Raw genomic sequence first — 20,682 nt, forward strand, 5'->3', positions numbered from 1 at the left:
GTGGTGTTAGAGAGCCAGTCAAGCAAGTGCAAGCCTGAGCTCAACAGCAGTATGAAAAAAAAAATAATAATAAATAAAAATAAAAGAAATGGTATCCATAGCAGGCACAAATTAGAAACAACCCAGATGTTGGTCAATGGGAGAATGGATAAACTTCTGATCTATTCAATAAAATGAGACTCAGCATTAAAATGTCTGCATTTCAATGAAGTATGCAACAATATGGATTTCACCAATTATGTTGAGTGAAAGAAGCTAAACACAAAATAGTAGTAATGCATGGTTCTATTTATATACAGTGTAAGAAAGTGACTCTTCAATCTTAAAAATTAAAAAGTAATCTCCATTGGAAAGGATGGGGGCAACAAGAGAACCTTCTGGATGATGATAAGTGTCCTAATCTGAGTGGTGGTTACATCTGCATATGCATATCTTTAAAGTCATTTATCCCATATGCTTAAGATTTGTGTTTTGCTGCTTATACTTCAAAATAGAAGCGTGTCAAAAACAGATGGGTTAAGAAATTTGTTCCAAATTTGTTCATTTGTTTAATGAACAGAAATGTCTTTTAAAAAATACTGTGAAAAAGAGAAAAGAAAGGATGTCACAATAAAAGATAACTTAAAGTACACAAAAATTAAGAAATAATTTAAAAAGAAGAAAAATGTGAACATGGCAAATTCATAATATTCTTCAAATTTAAACTGCAACATCATTTCAAGATCTAAGGGTGTCTTTGTTCAATGACAGGTTATAAATTTTGAATAACATAAAAAAGTGAGCATGAAAATATGCTGAAGTTTATGTAAACTTATCAATAAGAAAATTATTTAATTATGAGATGATCTAATTCATCAAATTATTGTTGAAACAACTGTAAATATATTGCTTTAGGGTTCTCTTTACATAGCTGGCTTGAAAAAATGTCTAAAGCTAGTGTTGACTATTTTAAAATTAGACTGTGTTTCAAAACATAACGTTTAAGGCTAGAGGTGTGGCCCAAGTGGTAGAGCCCTAACCCGGTATGTGCGTGGCCCTGGGTTCAATCCCCAGTACAACAAAATTTAATCAGTTAGTTATTTAATTAAAAAAGACAAAGTTTAGTAGCAGGAACAGAAAATTAATATATAGAAAAAGAAGTTTGAAAGATAAATGCCTGCTATTATAGACCACATTCATCATGAATCTCAAATCCAGCATTTTTTTTCTCCACTAAGATACTCTTATTCTCAAACAAGCAGTCTGAAGCCAGCAGCTATATTTTGTTTAATCAGTGACAATAAAGAATGACTGGCCTGGTAATTCTTTTTAGCGTATGCTTTATAGACAACATAAAATGAAGTATACCACGTAAACGGGCTTGAGATTTAAAATAGAATAATGCGTATTTTTTTTACTTGCTACCTTATTTACTGCAAATTTTTCCATTTGCATTCCATACGAACTTTATAACACTTTAACACCTGTCACATAGTAAATAATCTGTTTGTGTCTTTACCAAAGCTAGAAATTTTTTTTTTCATTTGAGGATCTGGGGTATGCCCCTAAGAGAAAAGTATTTGTAAATGTTAAGGATAATGTTAAATTTTCATTGAAGGCTCATACCTTACCTTGACTCCAACGCCTTCCTCTAAAACAATAAAGCCTTTGGAAGGAGTCAGATCCTTGGACTCTGTTGAGGAATTGACTTCTGTCACCATGAACTGAACCGTCACAGTTCCAAACAATCCTTGTGCAGGTTCCCGAACAACATACAATACTGCCACGCTGTCCTGCACATAGAGAGCTGCCGGTTCTCTCAGGAAAAAGTGCTCACTGTTATTAAATGACAGAACTCCAGATCCATCGTCATTAGCAAGGACAGTAATTAAAGCTGTCAAAATAAAAACATCCAAGTGATGATGAAGATAGAATGGGTTATAAATTCTGAAAAGAGTGTGGATTTTTTTTTTGGAAATAGTCAACTCTGTAAGTAATGTGAGCATTAAGAACATGAAATGTTTTAAAGCATTTAATAAAATCCCATGTTCACTCATGTTATAAAAATGCTCCGTAATCTTGGAACAGAAGGCAAGTTTGACAAACTGATAAAATGATAGCTCTCAGAGGCCAACAGCAAATATCTCACTTAATGTTGAAACAGTAGTCATGTTCACATCAAAAACAGAAACAAGAAAATGACACCTGCCATCACTACTTCACAACAATGTCCCCAGACTATCAGCCAATAATGTGTAAAAGTAGTAAAAGATTCAGAACTGTGGCTATTTTCTGAACAAAATGCTTGTCTTATAATAAAATGCAAGAGGAAACTATTAGAACTATTGTGAGTTTAAAATATAAGCCTAGAATCTTCAATAGTTAAGAGCTTTCTATTTTTCACAAGTACTAATAAAATGTTAATAACTATAACAACCAATGCCATTAAGAAGTTACTACTTGTTTAATACATATTAAATCATTTAATTCTCACCATAACCCTATGAGGTTGATTCTGTTTTTAATTCCCATTTTACAGATCTTATAACTAAAGCACAGACTGATAACCTAAAGAAGTTCAAAGCTAGAAAGCAGCAAAACTAGTGTACGAATTCAGGAAGTCTGCTCCGAGCATATGTCCTTAAAGGCATAATGCCTCAACACACCAGCTCTCACTGTCTAAATAAATAGAAAAATATAAGACCCATACAAAGAAAACCACAAAATGTTAATATGTGACTGTGACAGATGCTGTGAGTGTTTCAAACATATCCCTTTGTCCCACTGTTGGGTCACTTGCACTAGGTTCTATTCACCCAGTGGCCTCTCTCTCTCTCTCTCTCTCTCTCTCTCTCTCTCTTTGAGGACAGTATCAACCCAGGCAACAGGGAAGCCACAATTGCTAGAGATGCTGGAGACTTAACCCCCAAACAATTATGGATAGGAGTTCATGAATGAATATCCCAGCTTTCCCAGCCTCTCTCATTCTCATGGGACAATACTGAGCTTTACTCAATCCATTGTCTGAGGACGCCAGCAGGACTGAGCCTCAGTTGTCTGCAGCTGTATTACTATTAGTACATCTTCTATCAGCTTCGTATAGATAAAAAAAAAAATTCACACTGAAAATCAGTGACAATTAGATGTCCCATTTTTCTATATGGTATTAGGGTATTGGTTTATTTTTAAAACATTTTTATTAGTATGTAATAGTTGCACAGGGAGTTCACTGTAACATTTCCATATGTGCATATAATGTAACCTGCTTTGGTTCATCCTTTCCATTACTCTCCCTTTTCCCTTCCCCCTTCCTAAAATGATTTTCACAAAATTAAATGTTCCATATTCATACACGTATAGAAAATACATCAAACATATTCACCCTCATTTACCCTCTTCATTTATCCTCCCCCTCCCACTAATACCCTCCCTTTGACAGGACCTGTTTTATATTCCTGTTCTTCCTTGTTTAAATGTCTCTTTATTTATTATAGAAAAAAATTAAGTTGTATCCTTGCCTCACACACTGCCAATGAAAAATTTATTTTATGTTAAATAATTACATGTAACTCTATGAAAATGTTAGAAAAATAGAGTAAAATATTTTTATAGTGTCTAGCTAAAAAACCAAATTGGATTGAAAAGAATGTAAGAAAATATATTTTCAGTTTAAAAAAACCATAATAAAAGACACCATAATAAATTTAAAAGGTAAATGACAGTGTATGGGAAATATTTGCAATACATTGACCCACTTCATCTAAAGCCGTATGTTCCTCACATTAAATTAATTAGTCAATTAATTTCTTTGTTTAAAAACCTTTGAATCATGTTTTCCATTGTTCATATGTAAGTAATTCTTAACCAACATGTGGGGTGAATTCTCTTAACCCTTTACATGTGACTCACTATGGGCTACAGGAAAATCATTTCATTTCAAACATATGCTCTTTGAATTTCAAACAACAGTCATATCCTCAAACAAAGGTTTCTGAGGACTTATAAATATCAATTTATTTTTATCAATATAGCAAAAACTAGGGCTGACAGAGTGACTCAAGTGGTAGAGTGCCCTGAGTTCAAACTCCAGTACCACCACAAAAAAAAACTTTAAAAAAGTCTGATTACTTAAAATTTCTTCATGTGTTTTACTACAAATCAGATGTTTTCACATAAAGACCAATAGGTCAAGAATACAAGGGTGAATTAACTTAAAATTCTAAAGAATACTCAGCCGCTGGCTAAACTGAATGGGAGACTGAAGAGTCAGTCACCACTCAGTCCTCTCACTCCAGGAGCTTACCTATTATCAAAGGAATTGAAGTGATTTGGAGGGGGGGTTGATGGGGTTTGTACCGAGAGCCTTGCACATGCTAAGCATGCACTCTACCACTGAGCTACTCCCCCAGGTCTCTTAAAATCACTCTTAAGGAGCCCTTCCAACCAAGTTCTATATGTTCATGAGTTTTCACCTTTATCTTTACTTTTCTCTAAATAGTCAACACAATACCTAACAGCTAGTGAAATAGGATGACTTTTAGCAACAATGTCAAAATGCAACAATTAAAGAAATATGACTCTCATGATCTGTCTGAGGCTTCCATACCCCTCCACTCTGTGCAGAAAACTATGACATATAGGCAACACTCAAAACCACCTGTCACTTCCATCGCCAGGCAGGAAACCAGAGCAGAACTCAAAATTCAAAGAAAGACATCTGCACACTGAATAAAACTGCAATATTTGAGGAAATTATTTAATATTATCTTTAGTATCAACCTACTTTGGGTATTTTACATAAATACAACACAGGAAAGAAACACTATCAAACTGACACAAAAATTTCAAAATGCTTTAACTTAAAAATATTCTTGACTCAAAGTAAAGAAACCATTAAGACTCTGATCCCTCTTGCCCCACATTAGGGAAAGGGGGTTGTGTGTACAAAATGATCAATTACCTATAGTGTTTTTCCCCAGCTCTAGTCCAGGAGAAGGATTTGTTAATATCAACTGGAATTTTTCATCTCCTTCTGGAACGTCATCATCAAGTATCATGATAGCTACTTTTTTAGACCTTTCTCCATCCGCAAAATGAAGAATCTGGTCAAAAAGGTAAAAAGAAACTTATGATATTTAAATGCACTCTGTTTTTATCAAGTGTTTGAAAAAAATTATAATAAAGATGTTAGTATAAAGAACAAGCAGCTTTACAGAAAATATTTTCCTTCACTTTTTATGATTTATTTTCCTTTACACTGACAATATTTCATTTAAAAAGCAAAGTTATGGAGGAGAGAAAAAAGTAAATATTTGGCTAATAAATGAAAAGTAAGAAGCAACAAAGTAAAAGGCATTTTAAAAGTTAAGGTGTTTTGGTAAATTAAAACAAAGAAATGAAAGCTAAAAGTTTCAAGAAGCACAACATTCTGGGAAGGTCATCTAATGATAAACATCCTTCAACACATGGTCTTGTGTTCTTCGGTATTAAATATTGTAAAAAAAAATCTGATGAATACAAAATAGTCCTTAGCAAGTTGTGCTATTTACTAAAATCGTGAAAGAAACTATTCCACCACATGGAAATCTTTTGACTGACTTCACAGTGGAATAGTTAACATAATAGTTTATTAAGTTAAATTTATTTATATAGGACTTAAATCACTATAATTATCAAGGAGTAAACAACGACAACATAATTTTGCAAAATTTCATTTTAAGTCTGTGTGGTGACTACCATTGGAGTGAAGATGTAATCCAGCCCCAGTTGTGCTTCCAAATTCTGGGCATACACAAACAGGGAGACCTGGCCAAAGGCCTCTGTGCTCCTTTGGGCTATTAAAGTTATATTTCCATTGGTTTCACTGACTTCAAACCTATGACAAAGTAAAGAGAACACACTCTTATAAACTTCATTTTGTTGATAGCAATGAATCTAAAACTCAGGAAAGGGCTCTCACAGAGCCATAGGCTTACCTGCTATGCTGCCATTCAATGACGCCCCGAGCACCATCACTGGCGTCAATGATAATTTGTGCAGTCAGACCTTCTGGATCTGAAACAAACACAACGACACTCTAAATAAATATACATTTATTTATATAAATTTTGTTTTAAAAATTATTTTAAAGCACTGCTTAATATAGAATTTAAAGACATCCCATTTGAGATCATTTTATTCCTTGGGTATAGTTATTATTGACATTACTTGAAAGATGCTTAAGAAAGCAAAGACACTAATATTTATGACATTTTTTGCTAACAAAAGTCACTGATTTATAAAAATTTAAACAATTAAGAAAAGTATGAAATAATGAATGATATTATGGTTTTATTTCTATGGTTTTAATAAACTAAAAATATTTGGCACCTCTATTCTATATGATCACCATTTCAGGAGGGAGGGAAAAGGGGGACACTGGAAGGAGCAAGAAGACAAGGAATGTAGAAAAAATAGGAAGAGAAAGGCAAACAGTGGTTCAGAAAAAACATACAGTTGTAACAAAGAGATAGAGAGACAGGAGTACAAACCAGACAGTTGGGAGAGATGAGGAAAGGGTTTAGTAGGATAGAAACTAGTATTGATGTAAATTTTTCTGCTCCCTTTTTATTTTGTATACCATACACCAAATTCAGTACTAAAGTATCAACCAACCCTTTTACTGGTGTATCTTTATTTTGTTTTTTTTTAATATGTTGTCCTTTACTTTAATCTAGGATACTAATGATAGCTGCTGAGGTAGGAAAAGGAATAGAGAAAACCTAATTCTAGATTGAAGGCAGCAATATGGTCCAGGAGAAGACTATCAAACTAGAAGCTAAAAAACAGGTTCTAAAATCAAACCATACCTTTAAAGCACAGGTTTACCTTTCCTAGCTATAATTTTTAACATATTACTTAGCTTCTCTAAGTCTCAGTTTCCTTATCCATAAAATGGGAAGATGTAAGAAATGACAATATAACACAAAGAATTTGAAGCAAGAGAATTAGAAAGCACTCAATAAAAGACCATTATTCAAACTACCCTTTTATGTGAACATGACAGAAATAAGAAGTATTTTGTTCTTTTTCTTAGAATGAACAATAATTATCTTATAATATTTGATGTAAATAATCTGCTCATTAGAATCATTTATTTCTTTTGCAAGATAACTGAAATTCATCAAGCAAAAATATGCAGGAAACTGATTATTCCTTTCAAAGTTTCCACTCATTGATCCATGGGATGGGCAATGGGGCAGGCTACCCTCAGTGTTACTCATGATCACCCTATCTCACCTAGAGGATTCAGATAAAAATTTTCAATAGTAAATGTCCAAAGTGAAAACAGGACATTGTATCCAAACATAGGAATGCACCTTTTAAAAAGAATCTACACGAATTTCTACCTGGCCTAGTTTTTACCTTTCAGTCTATAATGAATTAACTAAGTCTTTTTCTAAAAGCATGAAAAAAAAAAAAAGATGACAGGTTCAAAAAAAGCAGAGAACACAACAAACAAACAAGATCTGCTTGCCCTAAAAGAAAAAAAATCAATCATCAGAGAATTTGGAGATCTGATGAAAACAGCTAACTAAATTTTAAAAGAAAATGAAAGCAAATGCCTTCCATTGTATTTTGAGGATCACAAAGTTGGTTATAAAAGTTATAAAATTTAAAAAGCATCACAAAATAATTCTTAATGTCTTTACACTGTCCTACATATAAAACTGCAATAAAGTCTCTAAATTAAATATAAAAGTTCATCATATTTTCACACATTGCTGAGATAAAAAAACATGATTACTTGATTAAAAATTAAAGGTATTTAATTTGAAAACAGTAATAAGAAGCAAACAAATAATCAAAAAAACTCCAAAAACATCATACCTAGTCTGGGAGGAAATGAAGTTGAAGGAACCATAATAAGTTCAACATAAGTTAAATTCACCAGAAAATATTCTTCTAGTTCTGGTATATCATCCTGCAAAAATTATACCCATTAAATTCCTTTAAGTATGCTCCAAAGGAATTATCCTGTTTTTTATACTACATTATAAACATATATTTCATATGTACCTATATTACATTATAAATATATGCATAAACAATATACACACAATAGGGTACATATAAACACACAGTAGAAAATAGAAAATATTTAACTTAGAAAAAATAACCATAAAATATGAAACTTACACCAGGTTGTAAAGGATTTTATTAGGTTAACTGATATAAAACCACCTAAATACCTCAATTTTTTAGCCAAGACTAATAGAACATGTAAACCAATTCTGTAAATATAAAAGCCTAATTATTTTGAATAGAACATGAACAAAATTCTTTGGAAGTATCAAAAATGCTTCCTTGGAAGTTCTTAGGCCAGTCCCTTCTTATGGGGAATTGCTCTAATGTTTCTATAATAAAATATACTACAGCAGGCTAATGTTCCCAAACAAGAATAGAATCTCCTCTGTGGTTTGAAGGAAAAAAAATTAATAACGAAAAGAAATGACCTGATTTAAAGGCACCAGTAGGGGAAATCAAGCTGAAACAAATTCACGAAGTTAGTGAAGATTATAGTTGTAGAATATACAAACTTTGTACTAAGAGCAGAGTAATCCTTTAATATAGAAAGAACTAGCTCCTACTAGAGAAAAGGTTAGTTTGAGAAGAATTAACCTAGAAGGTAACACACATGCACAGGAAATTAATTTGAGTCAACTCCCTGTATAGCTACCCTTATCTCAACTAGCAAAAACCCTTGTTCCTTCCTATTATTGCTTATACTCTCTCTTCAACAAAATTAGAGATAAGGGCAAAATAGTTTCTGCTGGGTAGCGAAGGGTAAGGGAGGGTAAAGGAGGGAGGGGGGTAAGTGAGGGAGGGGGATAAGTGAGGGAGGGGGGTAAGTGAGGGAGGGGGTAAGTGAGGGGATGGGGGGAAGGGGGGAGAAATGACCCAAACATTGCATGCACATATGAATAAAATAAAAAATATATAAAGAACTAAAAATAATCACATAATCTTAGTTTTCATAAAATTTGCTAACTAAAAATGCAAAGTGATTAGAAGTCTCTTCCTAAATATTTTATAGGTAGAATATTCTATCAATTTCTACTTTCTATGTGATTACTTCAGGTTTAATAGTAACAATAGAGAAACTGCAAGTTTCACCTCAAGTATAGTAATGTTGATGGCTTTTGCTGTTTCTCCTTCTTCTAAAACCATAAAGCCAAGCACCGGGACAAAATCAACTTCTGGCTCTGCTAGGTTTTCTTCTGTTTGATTCGTCAGACTCAACCTTCCAGGAATGGTGGTATATGTGACATTCACAGCTCCTAATTGAATTGGTTGCAAAAGGTTTTATAATTATTTAACTTTTCAATAATGTCTTATTCTGAACTCCTCCTTTCCATTAGCACCTGCACTAGCTTGTATTATTGGCCCCTAGTTCTTACACCTTCCCATGTTCATGACCTTCCCCACTTATTGAGAGTCCAGTGATGTCCCACTGTGGGTAAGGCTTACTTCACTACCTCTGAGCTTGAAGTTTGACTGTGACTTGTTTTGGCCAATAGAACAAGGCAAAAGTGATGATGTACTAATTTTAAGCCTCATGGGACCTTGTGTGATTTTTGTTTGCTTTTTTGTGCCTCTGTTTGTTCCAAGAGGAGAATGAGAAACATATGGAGAAGAATTAGTTTGGCCAATCCCAGTCTAGTTATTGGACCTACAGCCAGCCTTCTAGCATAGGTTACTGAGATTTCATGGCAGATTATTACACACCATTTCTGTGAAAATAAATAATTCCCTTAACCTTTTCAAAAAATAAAGAAGTTATGAAGTACTGTCCTGAACTTATAAATATTAATTTTTCTTCTCTGATTTATCTTAGCATCCACACAAGTAGAACATTAAAAATCCCCTGCCTAGAAACCCCATTCATTCCACAGTCAACAAACCTAGAGATCCGAACTCTCTGTTGATAAAAAGTTGAATTGTTACATCAGCCTCCTGTAGTAAAACAAATCTTGATGAAAGTGCAAAATTTAAAACTCCATGTGGTTCATCACTGGCTTCTACTGTCAAGACTGCTGCATATCCTTGAGTATCAAGCAGAGCAATCCCTGCTGGTGGAACTCCTAAAAATATCAGAGACCATATTAGGAAATCTAACAGTGATTTGGCATTAACTCTGAATTCTTAAAATATAGCCCCAACCTTTTGAAGCATATTAAAGTAAGTAGAAAGGGTTCTATTTTGTTCATTTTTCTAAAAGAATCCATTAGGTCAACAATCAGAATCCACATTCCATTTTTCTTCCAGACAGAAAATCATGAATTTTTTTACTTGATTTATTATTATCTTTCTTGGCTATATGACAGGTATGAATTACAAATACTGAGTAGAAACTGACAAGAGTACACAGATAATTTGGTCAAAAATGACTAAATTTGAATTGTCTACATATAGTAATTAGTCCCAAAACCAAATCTATTGGTTAGAATAAAATTAAATTCTGCAGCCTGGAGGTGTGGTTCAAGTGTAGAGTGCCTGCTTTCCAAGCAGGAAGCCCTGAGTTCAAATCCCCAGTCCCACCAAAAAAAAAAAAAAGGAGTATACATCAACAACACCACAAAGTAAACTTAAGAAAGTTAAATTCAGAAATTTCTACCATTGGAAATATATTTTATTCCATAAATAATTTAACAAAAATCTCTGAACTTTTTCCTAAGTCCATATAGTTAAGTATTCCCGTCTGTGTTAGTGCTTTGTGTACCTAACATTTCTATAGAAGCATCTAAAGCAACATTTTTAAGTTGGTATGTAGCTAATTGTTAAACACAGAGATAGCAACTATTGTTAGTTGCTCTATTTTCTGAAAAGAAAATACAAAAAAGAAGTTCAAAATTGAGTTCTGATTTACCTTGTGTCCAGACATCAAACAGAATGATCTGGTATACTTCTTTCTCCTCAGGAATGTTGTCATCCAGCAAATGCACAAAAATTGTTTTATTCAATGTCCCCTGTGTCAAACAGAAAGAAATCCATTCTTGTGCTGCTACTAAACACAGACTCTCATCTCCTGCTTGTATTGGCTATATAAATTATGTGTGCAAATACATTTTCCTGTATTCAGAGTGTTTTTTGGCTACACTTTATTTAGAGGATGTATGATTTATTAGTATTCTCACAGCTCTTCTCCCAAATGTCCTTAAATACAGAAAGGTTCAGTACACAGTTATGTATGCCCATTCCATGACAGTTGTCAAAGTTTGCACATGATACACATATTCAAACTGGAATCACAAATAATGACCTTGATATAAACTATTACCTAACCAAAAAACATTCAGAGCAAAAGCTTCTACAGAACACAAGAGTGTAGCCAGTCAGACACACTGGTGTCTATTTTTATTCACAACAGAACTGCCTAGTTAGTTGTTTAAGGAAGACAAGCTGTTTTCTAAAAATCTTACTCAGAAATATGGATCCTAATATGGCCAACAATTCCAATTAGCTGGACTGTAAGTTCCAAGGTGTGCACGCTCTCTTCAGTTAATGGTGTATCTTCTGTGCTGAATCGCATCTGCTCTTCTTCCTTCCTTACAGAGGAAGGTCAGGGTGGCCGTCAGGCAGCTTCACTGTGATGTGCCTTCACTGTGAGTGTTGGGGACCCTAAGACTTAAAAGCATTCCACCTCTCTGGCCAGGATGGGGTTTTTTGTTTTGTTTTGTTTTGTTTTGTTTTAATATTTTTAACATTTTTATTAGTGTGTATTGGTTGTACAGGGGGGTTCCATTGTGACATTTCCATATGTGTTTACAATGTACCTGGTTAAAAACACCCCCATCATCATTCTCCCTCATCTCCCTCCCTCCCGCTAAAACTATTTCATTGTTATTTCCACAAAAGCATATAAAGCATATGGATTATATTTATATTCCTTTGACCTCTCTATTTGCCATCCTCCTACCACTAGTACCCACTCCCCAAATAGGACAAGTTTTATATTCATGCCCTCCAGCTTTTAAGTTTATATTCACTGTTTATAGGGGTATCACTGTGGTATTTTGTCCATGAATATATTGTACCTTAATCAAATTAACCTCCTCTACTTACCCTTTTTCCCCTACTTCCTATTATTCAACAGCTTTTGGTGCTTTACATTATGAAGCATCTTTTTATTTTTATTTTTTGGGTGGCACTGGGATTTTAACTAGGGGCCTCACTCTTGGTAGGCAGGCACCCTACCACTTGAGTGACACCCCAGCCCTTTGGCTTAAAATCTTAATTGAATAAAAACTATTGATTCATGAGAAACCTGTTTTAAAGCAGCTAGGAGGTGACTGTGGAAAATTTTGAGTGCTGAGCTAATCAATGTAAATCTTATCCAAATGAGCAATGTGACACTATTAAAAATATCAGACAAAGCAATAAATTAGGGAGCTTTCTGCAGGAATGGCAAATAGAAAAAATGAAGCAAGAAAAAGAAGAAAACAGTGCTATGAAAATATCTTATTAGAAGTCCAATGTATCGTCATGCAAGGCTTGGTTCAATATAGAGGCAGTAGAAATGGAGAGAAGAAGAATAAATACATTATCAAAGTCAGATTCATGCCAAGTGGGTATGAAGAAGAGATGATAATAAATATAATACAGTGTTGATTCTCTATCCCTTTTTCCCCAAAATACATTGTAATTTTTTTTAGAAATTTATGTCAAAGCTTTTCTTTATGGTATTACCTCAGGAAAGAAGAGTCGCCCAGTAAAGTTAGCAAAATTGGATTCTAGATTTTGCCCAATAATTTTCCAGTCAACAGAAACATTTCCTCGACCAGGAGGTGTTCTTATCACATGGAATTGCAAAATTTCTCCTGCAAATAAAATAACATTGGTTAGCACTTAAAGGAAAATAAACTTTACATTTTAACTCAACAAAACCCAAATCGCAAGCATGCAACTACTAAGTCTCCCTTTCAAGAACATTACAGAGCTGTTTTGAATTTTCTAGAAGCTTCATACATGCTTATGTACTATCCCACTTCTAAACACTTTCAATTAGAACTTAGGAAAATTCAATATGTAAAAACTACAAAAGCACATGCTAAAATGGGAAACACAAACTTGTATACACTTCAAAACATGCACCAGAACTTGAGAGTTCTGTAAGTTTAAAAAAAAAATCCTCATGGTTGAAACTAATAATAACACAGGTAAGTTCTTCCTTCACTTCTCAAAAGAAGGACACAAATTCCTTACACTGGTATGCAATGTGATTTTACCCAATGCATGCATTAAAATGCTTGCAAATTCCTGAAAATCACATTTTTAAGATTGTAACTTACATATACCATCAATGATTTTGTTTTACAAAAAGAAATACAAAGGAAAGGTGTCAACTCTGTACATCAACATCTGTAACTTCACCAAAGTTACAGATATTCTTCCCAGATAACTGAGCATTTTAGATACTTTCCATTCCTGGCTTTTATCCACATGTAACATTTTATAAAACTGAGGAAAATCGGGAGTATAGTTTCTCTCAAATTGCTAAAAGTGAGCTTGCTAAGAATTATGCTGATTGCTTTCAGGCTTGCTGAAAATATGCTCAATATACTAGTTTGCTATGATGATAAACTCAAGTGAAGCTATACTAATGAACAAAAATTATTATGAAAAATAAACAGAACAATATTTAAAAGACTTTAAAGGGAGACATCCTTATTCAAATTTTATAGCACAAACATATAGTTGAAATCTATGTATATTCATTAAAAATTTCACTGTTAGTTATCCAAATAGCTTTTATGTATGTAAGTAAAGTCTTCTACTAACACTTTTTAAACAAGGGGAGCAGAAATAAAATAATAACACGTAAAGCACATTGTTCTAATATTTTTCAAACTACCGCATTTTAAACTATTACATTTAAATTTTTTTTCTGATGATAATAAGCCTAAATACATATTTCTTTCTTTTTATATTTTTTGATAGTTCTATAATCAAATCCTCATTCATACTAGGCAAACACCCTACTACTGAGCTATAACCACAATCCCTAAACACATATTCCTAACAGAAATTTCTTAAATAGAAATACTATGGGCTAGTTGAGAGAATATCTTAGTAGTGAAAGACAAAATTAGATTTGCATACTAAATTTAAGCACATAGTACAATGGATTATTTGGAGAGAGTGGATAACAGATATAAGAAGGAGGTAAAAGCATCAGAAAGGTTTAAAAACACATTTTTCAGCATTACAATACAAAAAAATAATTAGTCCACATTAAATTAGTATACTATGTCTTGGATTTCCTTTTCCTATTTAGCATACAGGAACTGTTAGTTATAAATTGAATTCTCCAAAGATTTAAGTATAACTGAAGGAAAATGTACATTCTGCCATAATTGCCAGCATACTTAAATCTTTTATATTTGTACAGCACGTATAAATAAAATACAAACACTACTTTGAAATTCTGGTTTCCCTCTATTCTGCTTCCTATAGAGCAGTCTGTGTTAAAAAGTAAGAGTTTGTTACTGAAAAGCTTGGGGAGATCCTTGGAATTATTAAAGTATTTCACCTGCAGTGTTGTCTGATGACAAATAAAAAGGTTTCTAGAGTCATGGTTTTCAACATTTTAAAAAAAAGTCACAAAACCTGGTAACACTTCAAAAAAATTATGATAATCTGATCAAGTACAAAAATGCAGAGAGTACACATATGGCAAGAAAACAAAACAAAATATGGGTCATAAACATCCATGTCAAAGGGGAACCATTGGTCACAGTAATAGAAACTTCATGGTTTTAAGGTTGTAGATAAAGATTTTAGAATAAGTATACAATTTGAGGGGAAAACAAAAATAAAATGTTGAACAAGGAAAAAATTTTTATCTAATTATCAGATAGCAAACACTTTACTAAACTGCCTTTCAGGTTTTGCCAAGACTGAAAGCTTAATTAGTGCTCTCAGCTAGCAGACCTGACTACCTTTTGGAAAATCATCACACCTTAACACTAAGGCAGAAAAGCTATCAAACAGTATCTGGATCTAGTTTAATGCATATAAGCAATATGAATGAAAATGCATTTTAATAACCCTCGGTGTTTGACCCATTCATTCCCCCAACCAGGACTGTTTCTATAAAGTGAACAGTCAACCTCAATATGTACAAAATAATAGAAAAATAAAGAAAATATTTTAATCTATAAACATATACTATAATAAACATTCTGTTCATAGCATACATGTATCATTCAAATTGCTTGTCTCCAATAAAAATAAAGTGGGCTAAAATTATAGAAATATGAATAATTTGAAGCAGAGATTGTCAATATGAACAGTGAAGAAAAAATTGTTTCTAATACAGCAGACCTATGTATGCAATTTTAAAATGAATTACATTTAGTGTTTAATTGTTTCTGTAAAAAAGATTCATGCTGTCCCTCAGAAGAGGACTGTCTGTCCCCACATAAAATCCATTGTCCATATTTCTGAATTCTGTCCATTACATTTGAAAGAAAGTAATATTTACCACTGGGCATCTCTCCAATTGCTTTAGGACAAAGCAGAGTAATAGGATTCTACTGATCCTATGTTGATAAACACTAAGGCAATTCCTCCCCATAAGTCAAAAATGGATTCTAGAGCCTGAAGTCCAGCATAGTCCACATTTTAAATGTAATGACAGAAACTCCAAAACTAGGCCAAAAGCAATGTTAACATTGTTAAAAGCCCACACATGACTCCAGGCAATTTTCACAATAATATAAAGAAAACCTTCATAAAACTGAATTATTGAGGTTTAATAGGCTTTTGAAAAAAAATATAACTAAATTAGACTCTAGGAAAAGCATTAGAAATAAACGGAAAGAAAAGTAAGTAAAAATTAGAAATTTCTCCCCATTTTTATTTAGAAAATGTAAAATATCTAAGGAACAATCATGTAAGCAATAAAAGCGATTTGGTGTTTTCTTCCCAGTACTAAGCTCATGTCCACAAGTTTGTATGTTAAAAGCAGATTTTTAAACAATAACACATTTGGGCCACTTCTTTTCATTACTGATCTTTTTTCTTCTTCATATCTCCTACATATATGTAGCTACTGGAAACTGAAGAGACCATAACATGGTTTTCAGGTGAAGTTCATCCAGCTCAAAGAGAACATAGGTGCTGGTGTAAGTAGGGTCTCCAAGATGCTTGGTACCCAGCAGGAGAGCAATTCTTCATAAGCCTTCGGTCTACCCACACAGGCATTCTCAGGATGCACTCACATGACATTATTTGCCTTACAGTTAAAATCTCTTTAAATTGATGCTGCACATTCATATTCATCTGTATTCTTTAAAAACCAAGTCCCATCATATGGCTGAAAATCACATGCCTAGATTAACACTAAGTCTTTTCTTAAATCTAATCTAATGCTTCTTCTCCCCAATAATATTTATAGCTTCTATTCTATTTTATAAAGTATAAAATTTATACTTTGATAAATTCTCTTCCTATATGTAATTTTTCTATCCTTACACTTCTTCAACAAAACAAAATCAAATCCAAAATACTCCTCTTTAATCTGTTTTCCCCAATGTTTCTCCTTTCCTTGTGCTCATGGCCAATGAGCAGTGCTTCCCAAAACTTTATGGCATGAAGGACAACGCTCATTTGTTTCCCTTTGTTTACTTTAATCCATCATAGACTGACACTTTCATAAAACCCAGTAAGTTGAGTGACTAGGTAAGTTAAATAGCAAAAAACACACACACAGAAAAGAAGACCATAGAAACCACTTTTGAATATCACAGCAAAGTAAAATTATCATAAAAGTTTCTAATCTTCTTATCTTACACTAGACCAATAGCAAGATGGAAACTGGCCTGAGGACTACACTTTAAGGAGCTCTACCCACTGGATTCTATGTTCTTTAGTTATCCTTAGATATTTGCTTCCCACCCCCAATTCTCCCTTAAAATTGCTCTACAGTATCATTGTTTTCCCTAGTCCCTTTGGAAATCTAATCTCACTGTTGTCCATATTAGTCTGAGATCAACTGATTACTTTCTTTTTTGTTAAAAAAACCAAAACTTTCTCCTTGGTCTCTCTGACCCCTCTTTCACCTCTCACATCTCTTTTCTTTCTCAGAATATTAGCTGGCTCCAGCCTTGATAACTTGTTTTTCTTCTCTAGCCACAAAGACTGTATTTTTCTGATTTCGACTATCATCTCTGAAAATCTACCTTGCATCTCTAACCTGAAAGGCTCGCTCACATTTCCTTCTTCCACACAGATAGTACTACTCAAATTCATTACTATTCCAATTTGACCACTTCAAATATTGACCAAAATTTCCTGCACATTCAGATTCTGCAGCAGATATAAATTCAAACAAAACAAAGTCTCTCCTCACCCAGTACCCTGTAGCATGGACTTTTGATTCCAACACAGCTGGTTTTAGACTCAACCTCTGACCTCAAATTCACTTTCCTTATGTAAATAAAAATCTAGCATATTCTACAATAACTACTTCATGCTGCTAAACTTAAGTGAAATAATGGATGCAGAGTGACCAGCACACAGAAAACACTCCATAAATGTTTTTCTTGCCATTGTTACTAACTACTCCTGCAGTGACTGGTACTTACTTGTATTATGTCACAAATAATTTTTGATAGTTAGCAGTTTGCCTTTACATAGGATTTATGGCAATTTGATAGTCACGCCTAGTCCATATTGCTATCACAATATGCACTAAACCATTAACAGAAGTAAACAATGTCAGGAAATGCTTCAAAATTTATATAGATATAAGTTCAATAAACTTGCAAGCCAGAAGTATACAGTAAGGGGAAAAATAAGGCAAAGTAAAATGCATTTATTTTCCAGCACAGCCACTAATGAGATGCTTGGTGTTGTCAAGTCAATTGAGCTCCCTGTTTCACAGAGAGATTAAGCTTTGTTTTCTCATCTGTAGAGATCCAAATACATGAGCTACATCCTTTCACCTCTTAAATCTTTAAAAGTATAATTGTATTATGTAGAGGTATTATGTAGAGGTATTTTTTTCATGTGAAATATGACAAATTATAGCTATAAAACCATAAAAATAAAAATAAAGTTTAAATGAGAAAAAAAAGTGTAATTGTAATTTTCAATTCCAAATACAAACTATGTGGTGAAACACAGCTTGTAAATATGTCTTTTTGATTCAACAAGCTGTTATAATATTTGAAACAAACACAAATTATCCTGCATATGAAATGAAATACTAAATAAGGATTCAATAAAGACACTATTTCATGAAAAATAGACATTGTATAGAGTTTTCTAGTTAGGCACTTTGCTCATAAAACATACAAAAACGATATAAACTCTAAACTAAAATATTCACCAACTATAATCTATTACCTATTTTTTATATAGAAAGCCTATGTCTGATAACAATAGCTACCAATAAGCACATATACTACTCTTGACAAGAACTATGCTAAGCTCTTTATAATTAACAGCTCACTTATTTCTCACAAAGAAACCTATGAAGTAAGTAACATGTCATTTAAATGGATGAGAAAACTGAGCATCCCAGATTTGACTATTAAAATCACACCAACAAGAGTGGCACCAGAACACAATATTAGTCTGCAAGGCTTCTATGTCTAGTTAAGCAATTCAGTAGGTGGCCTGCTATATAGAGTAAAACACATACCTTAACAAAATAATGAAAGGGAAAAAATCAGAAGCTTTAAAAGACAAAACAAAAACTGAACTCCATGGAAAAAAGGAATATGCTCAACAAAACAAGGAACCCACCTTCATGACCTATGACAGATCTGGAAGCTGTCTGAAAGCTAATGATTCCCGCCACATTGTCATTGGCCAAAATGTTCACTCTAACAGTGTCAGAGCTGGGCAAAATTCTACTTCCACCTTCAGTGAACACCAAACTAACTATGATGCTTTCGTCATCCTCTGGCTCGGAATCATCCAAAATGGTTAAAATGGCTGTCTTTTTGGTTTCACCTATAAAAATATTAATGGAATTAAAAGCCAAAGCAACAAAATCACCAACCTAGGGAACTTCAAATTTCAAAAAGTTAAGTAAAAATATGTGAATCAATTATAACAGTTATAATTGGTATTATAAACAATGTTAACATCACTAAAATAAAATACTGTATGTTAACCTATAAAAGTTTTAACATACAAAACACTGGAAAATTTCATTAACGTGGGCATACTGTAGAGAAGGATATTTTCAGTTATGTAAAAGATAATGGGTAGAACAACTTAAAAAGAATCATGCCTTTGCTTTCTGTTTCAGTCAAGAACAATATTCTACCTGGGGAAGAGTTTGAAAGTTCCCTTAAGGACAGTAGCACGTCATTCTCAGTCTGGCATTATTGTGAATAATTTTCATCAGATATTCAACCCAAAGCCTCCCTGAACGTGTAGGAGCATGAAGGGAATGGTGGTCAAAATGGAGAACAGAAAAGGGATGACAAACTGTGAGCAAAATAATCAGCCTTAGTGTGATGAGTCTTTGGGTAACTAGATGAAACAGCATCAAGTACCAGCTTCCAGGACACCAGACAACAAATCGAAGAGGCAGAAAAGGAAGTCTAAGAAGAGGCAAGAAAGACACAAGGACCAAGCAATCTACTTTGCTGTTTTATGTAGGACCCCACTACTATTCCTAGTAGTTAACCACTGAACATCCCTAACCCCAATACTACTTCTTCTGTTCAGTCTACAGGTTCCTATTTAGTTCCTCCCCACTTTTTGGAAAGAGGATAAAAGGGTGAAAAAAAGAAAGGGGGGAAAAAGGAGAAAGGAGCTTAATATATGTACTCTCTCTCCTGACCCTGGTGCATTTTCATAATACAACAGTGTCAAGACTGCTTTGAGAGTACATATTATCTGTTTTGTGTTTGTGTGGGGAGACAGATGCTGGGGATTAAACTCAAGGCCTTGTGCAGAGTACATATTATTAATAATCTAGGTTAGCCATAAAATATAGTTCATTTTGTGTGATGCTAAAGTTGCAATTCAAGGTAACAATAATTTATATCATACTATCTCTTTATATGGTAACTTTATTTGTAGTATCAAAGCCACTAGGAAATCTAACTTTAAGTTTTTATCTCTACTCCCTCTTCATTACACTTTCATTTTTTCCCTTTGAAACAAGGATAAATGTTATCAATCTCCATCACAACTCCATCTATCAAGCACAACATATTCCAATATTCTACTTTTCCACAAATCTCTTAACAGAAAATAATACTATAGAAATCTTTTCTAGTATTTTAAAAACTTCTTCTCAAACATAATGCTTATTAGATATTTCAAGTAGCATGACACCTAATTAGTTCCCCAAAAAACTGTATGTATTGAAAAGTTAAACAACAGATACAATGGATTGCTCTAAAATACAGAATTATTAATAATGCCAATTTCCTTCATTTTCTTACATATAAGGTTCTAATGAATATACATTACTTTTCAATCAGAAAAACACTACGTTAAAAAATTATGGAATCTGTAATTGCTCAAATCAGAATTTAAGTAATGATTTCAGTAAGAATAACTATACCATGGCCAATTAAACTATTTTAATCACATGAAATTTTCCAATTTTAAATAACAAATGATTCAACTAGTCCTGAAAAAGACTGACCACAATGTATAAAATACTTCTGAAAATTTTCAATAGTGATC

At 33.2% G+C, this 20,682-nt stretch overlaps 1 protein-coding gene across 5 annotated transcripts in view; it reads right to left on the reverse strand.

The window, feature by feature from the left end:
- Window positions 1–20,682, reverse strand: part of Adgrv1 (adhesion G protein-coupled receptor V1) — a 609,243-nt gene that overhangs the window by 466,242 nt on the left and 122,319 nt on the right. For all 5 annotated transcript variants that reach the window (XM_074077095.1, XM_074077094.1, XM_074077093.1 and 2 more), the window contains 10 exons: window positions 18,775–18,984; window positions 12,709–12,839; window positions 10,889–10,988; window positions 9,924–10,103; window positions 9,136–9,299; window positions 7,849–7,942; window positions 5,955–6,033; window positions 5,716–5,854; window positions 4,940–5,081; window positions 1,611–1,873 (listed from right to left, as the gene is read on the reverse strand). In XM_074077095.1, the coding sequence (XP_073933196.1) occupies window positions 1,611–1,873; window positions 4,940–5,081; window positions 5,716–5,854; window positions 5,955–6,033; window positions 7,849–7,942; window positions 9,136–9,299; window positions 9,924–10,103; window positions 10,889–10,988; window positions 12,709–12,839; window positions 18,775–18,984 (1,502 nt within the window). The remainder of the gene's footprint in view (window positions 1–1,610; window positions 1,874–4,939; window positions 5,082–5,715; window positions 5,855–5,954; window positions 6,034–7,848; window positions 7,943–9,135; window positions 9,300–9,923; window positions 10,104–10,888; window positions 10,989–12,708; window positions 12,840–18,774; window positions 18,985–20,682) is intronic.

This window comes from Castor canadensis, chromosome 6 (assembly GCF_047511655.1).
Source record: "Castor canadensis chromosome 6, mCasCan1.hap1v2, whole genome shotgun sequence".
In the NCBI taxonomy this organism is placed as follows: Eukaryota; Metazoa; Chordata; class Mammalia; order Rodentia; family Castoridae; genus Castor; species Castor canadensis.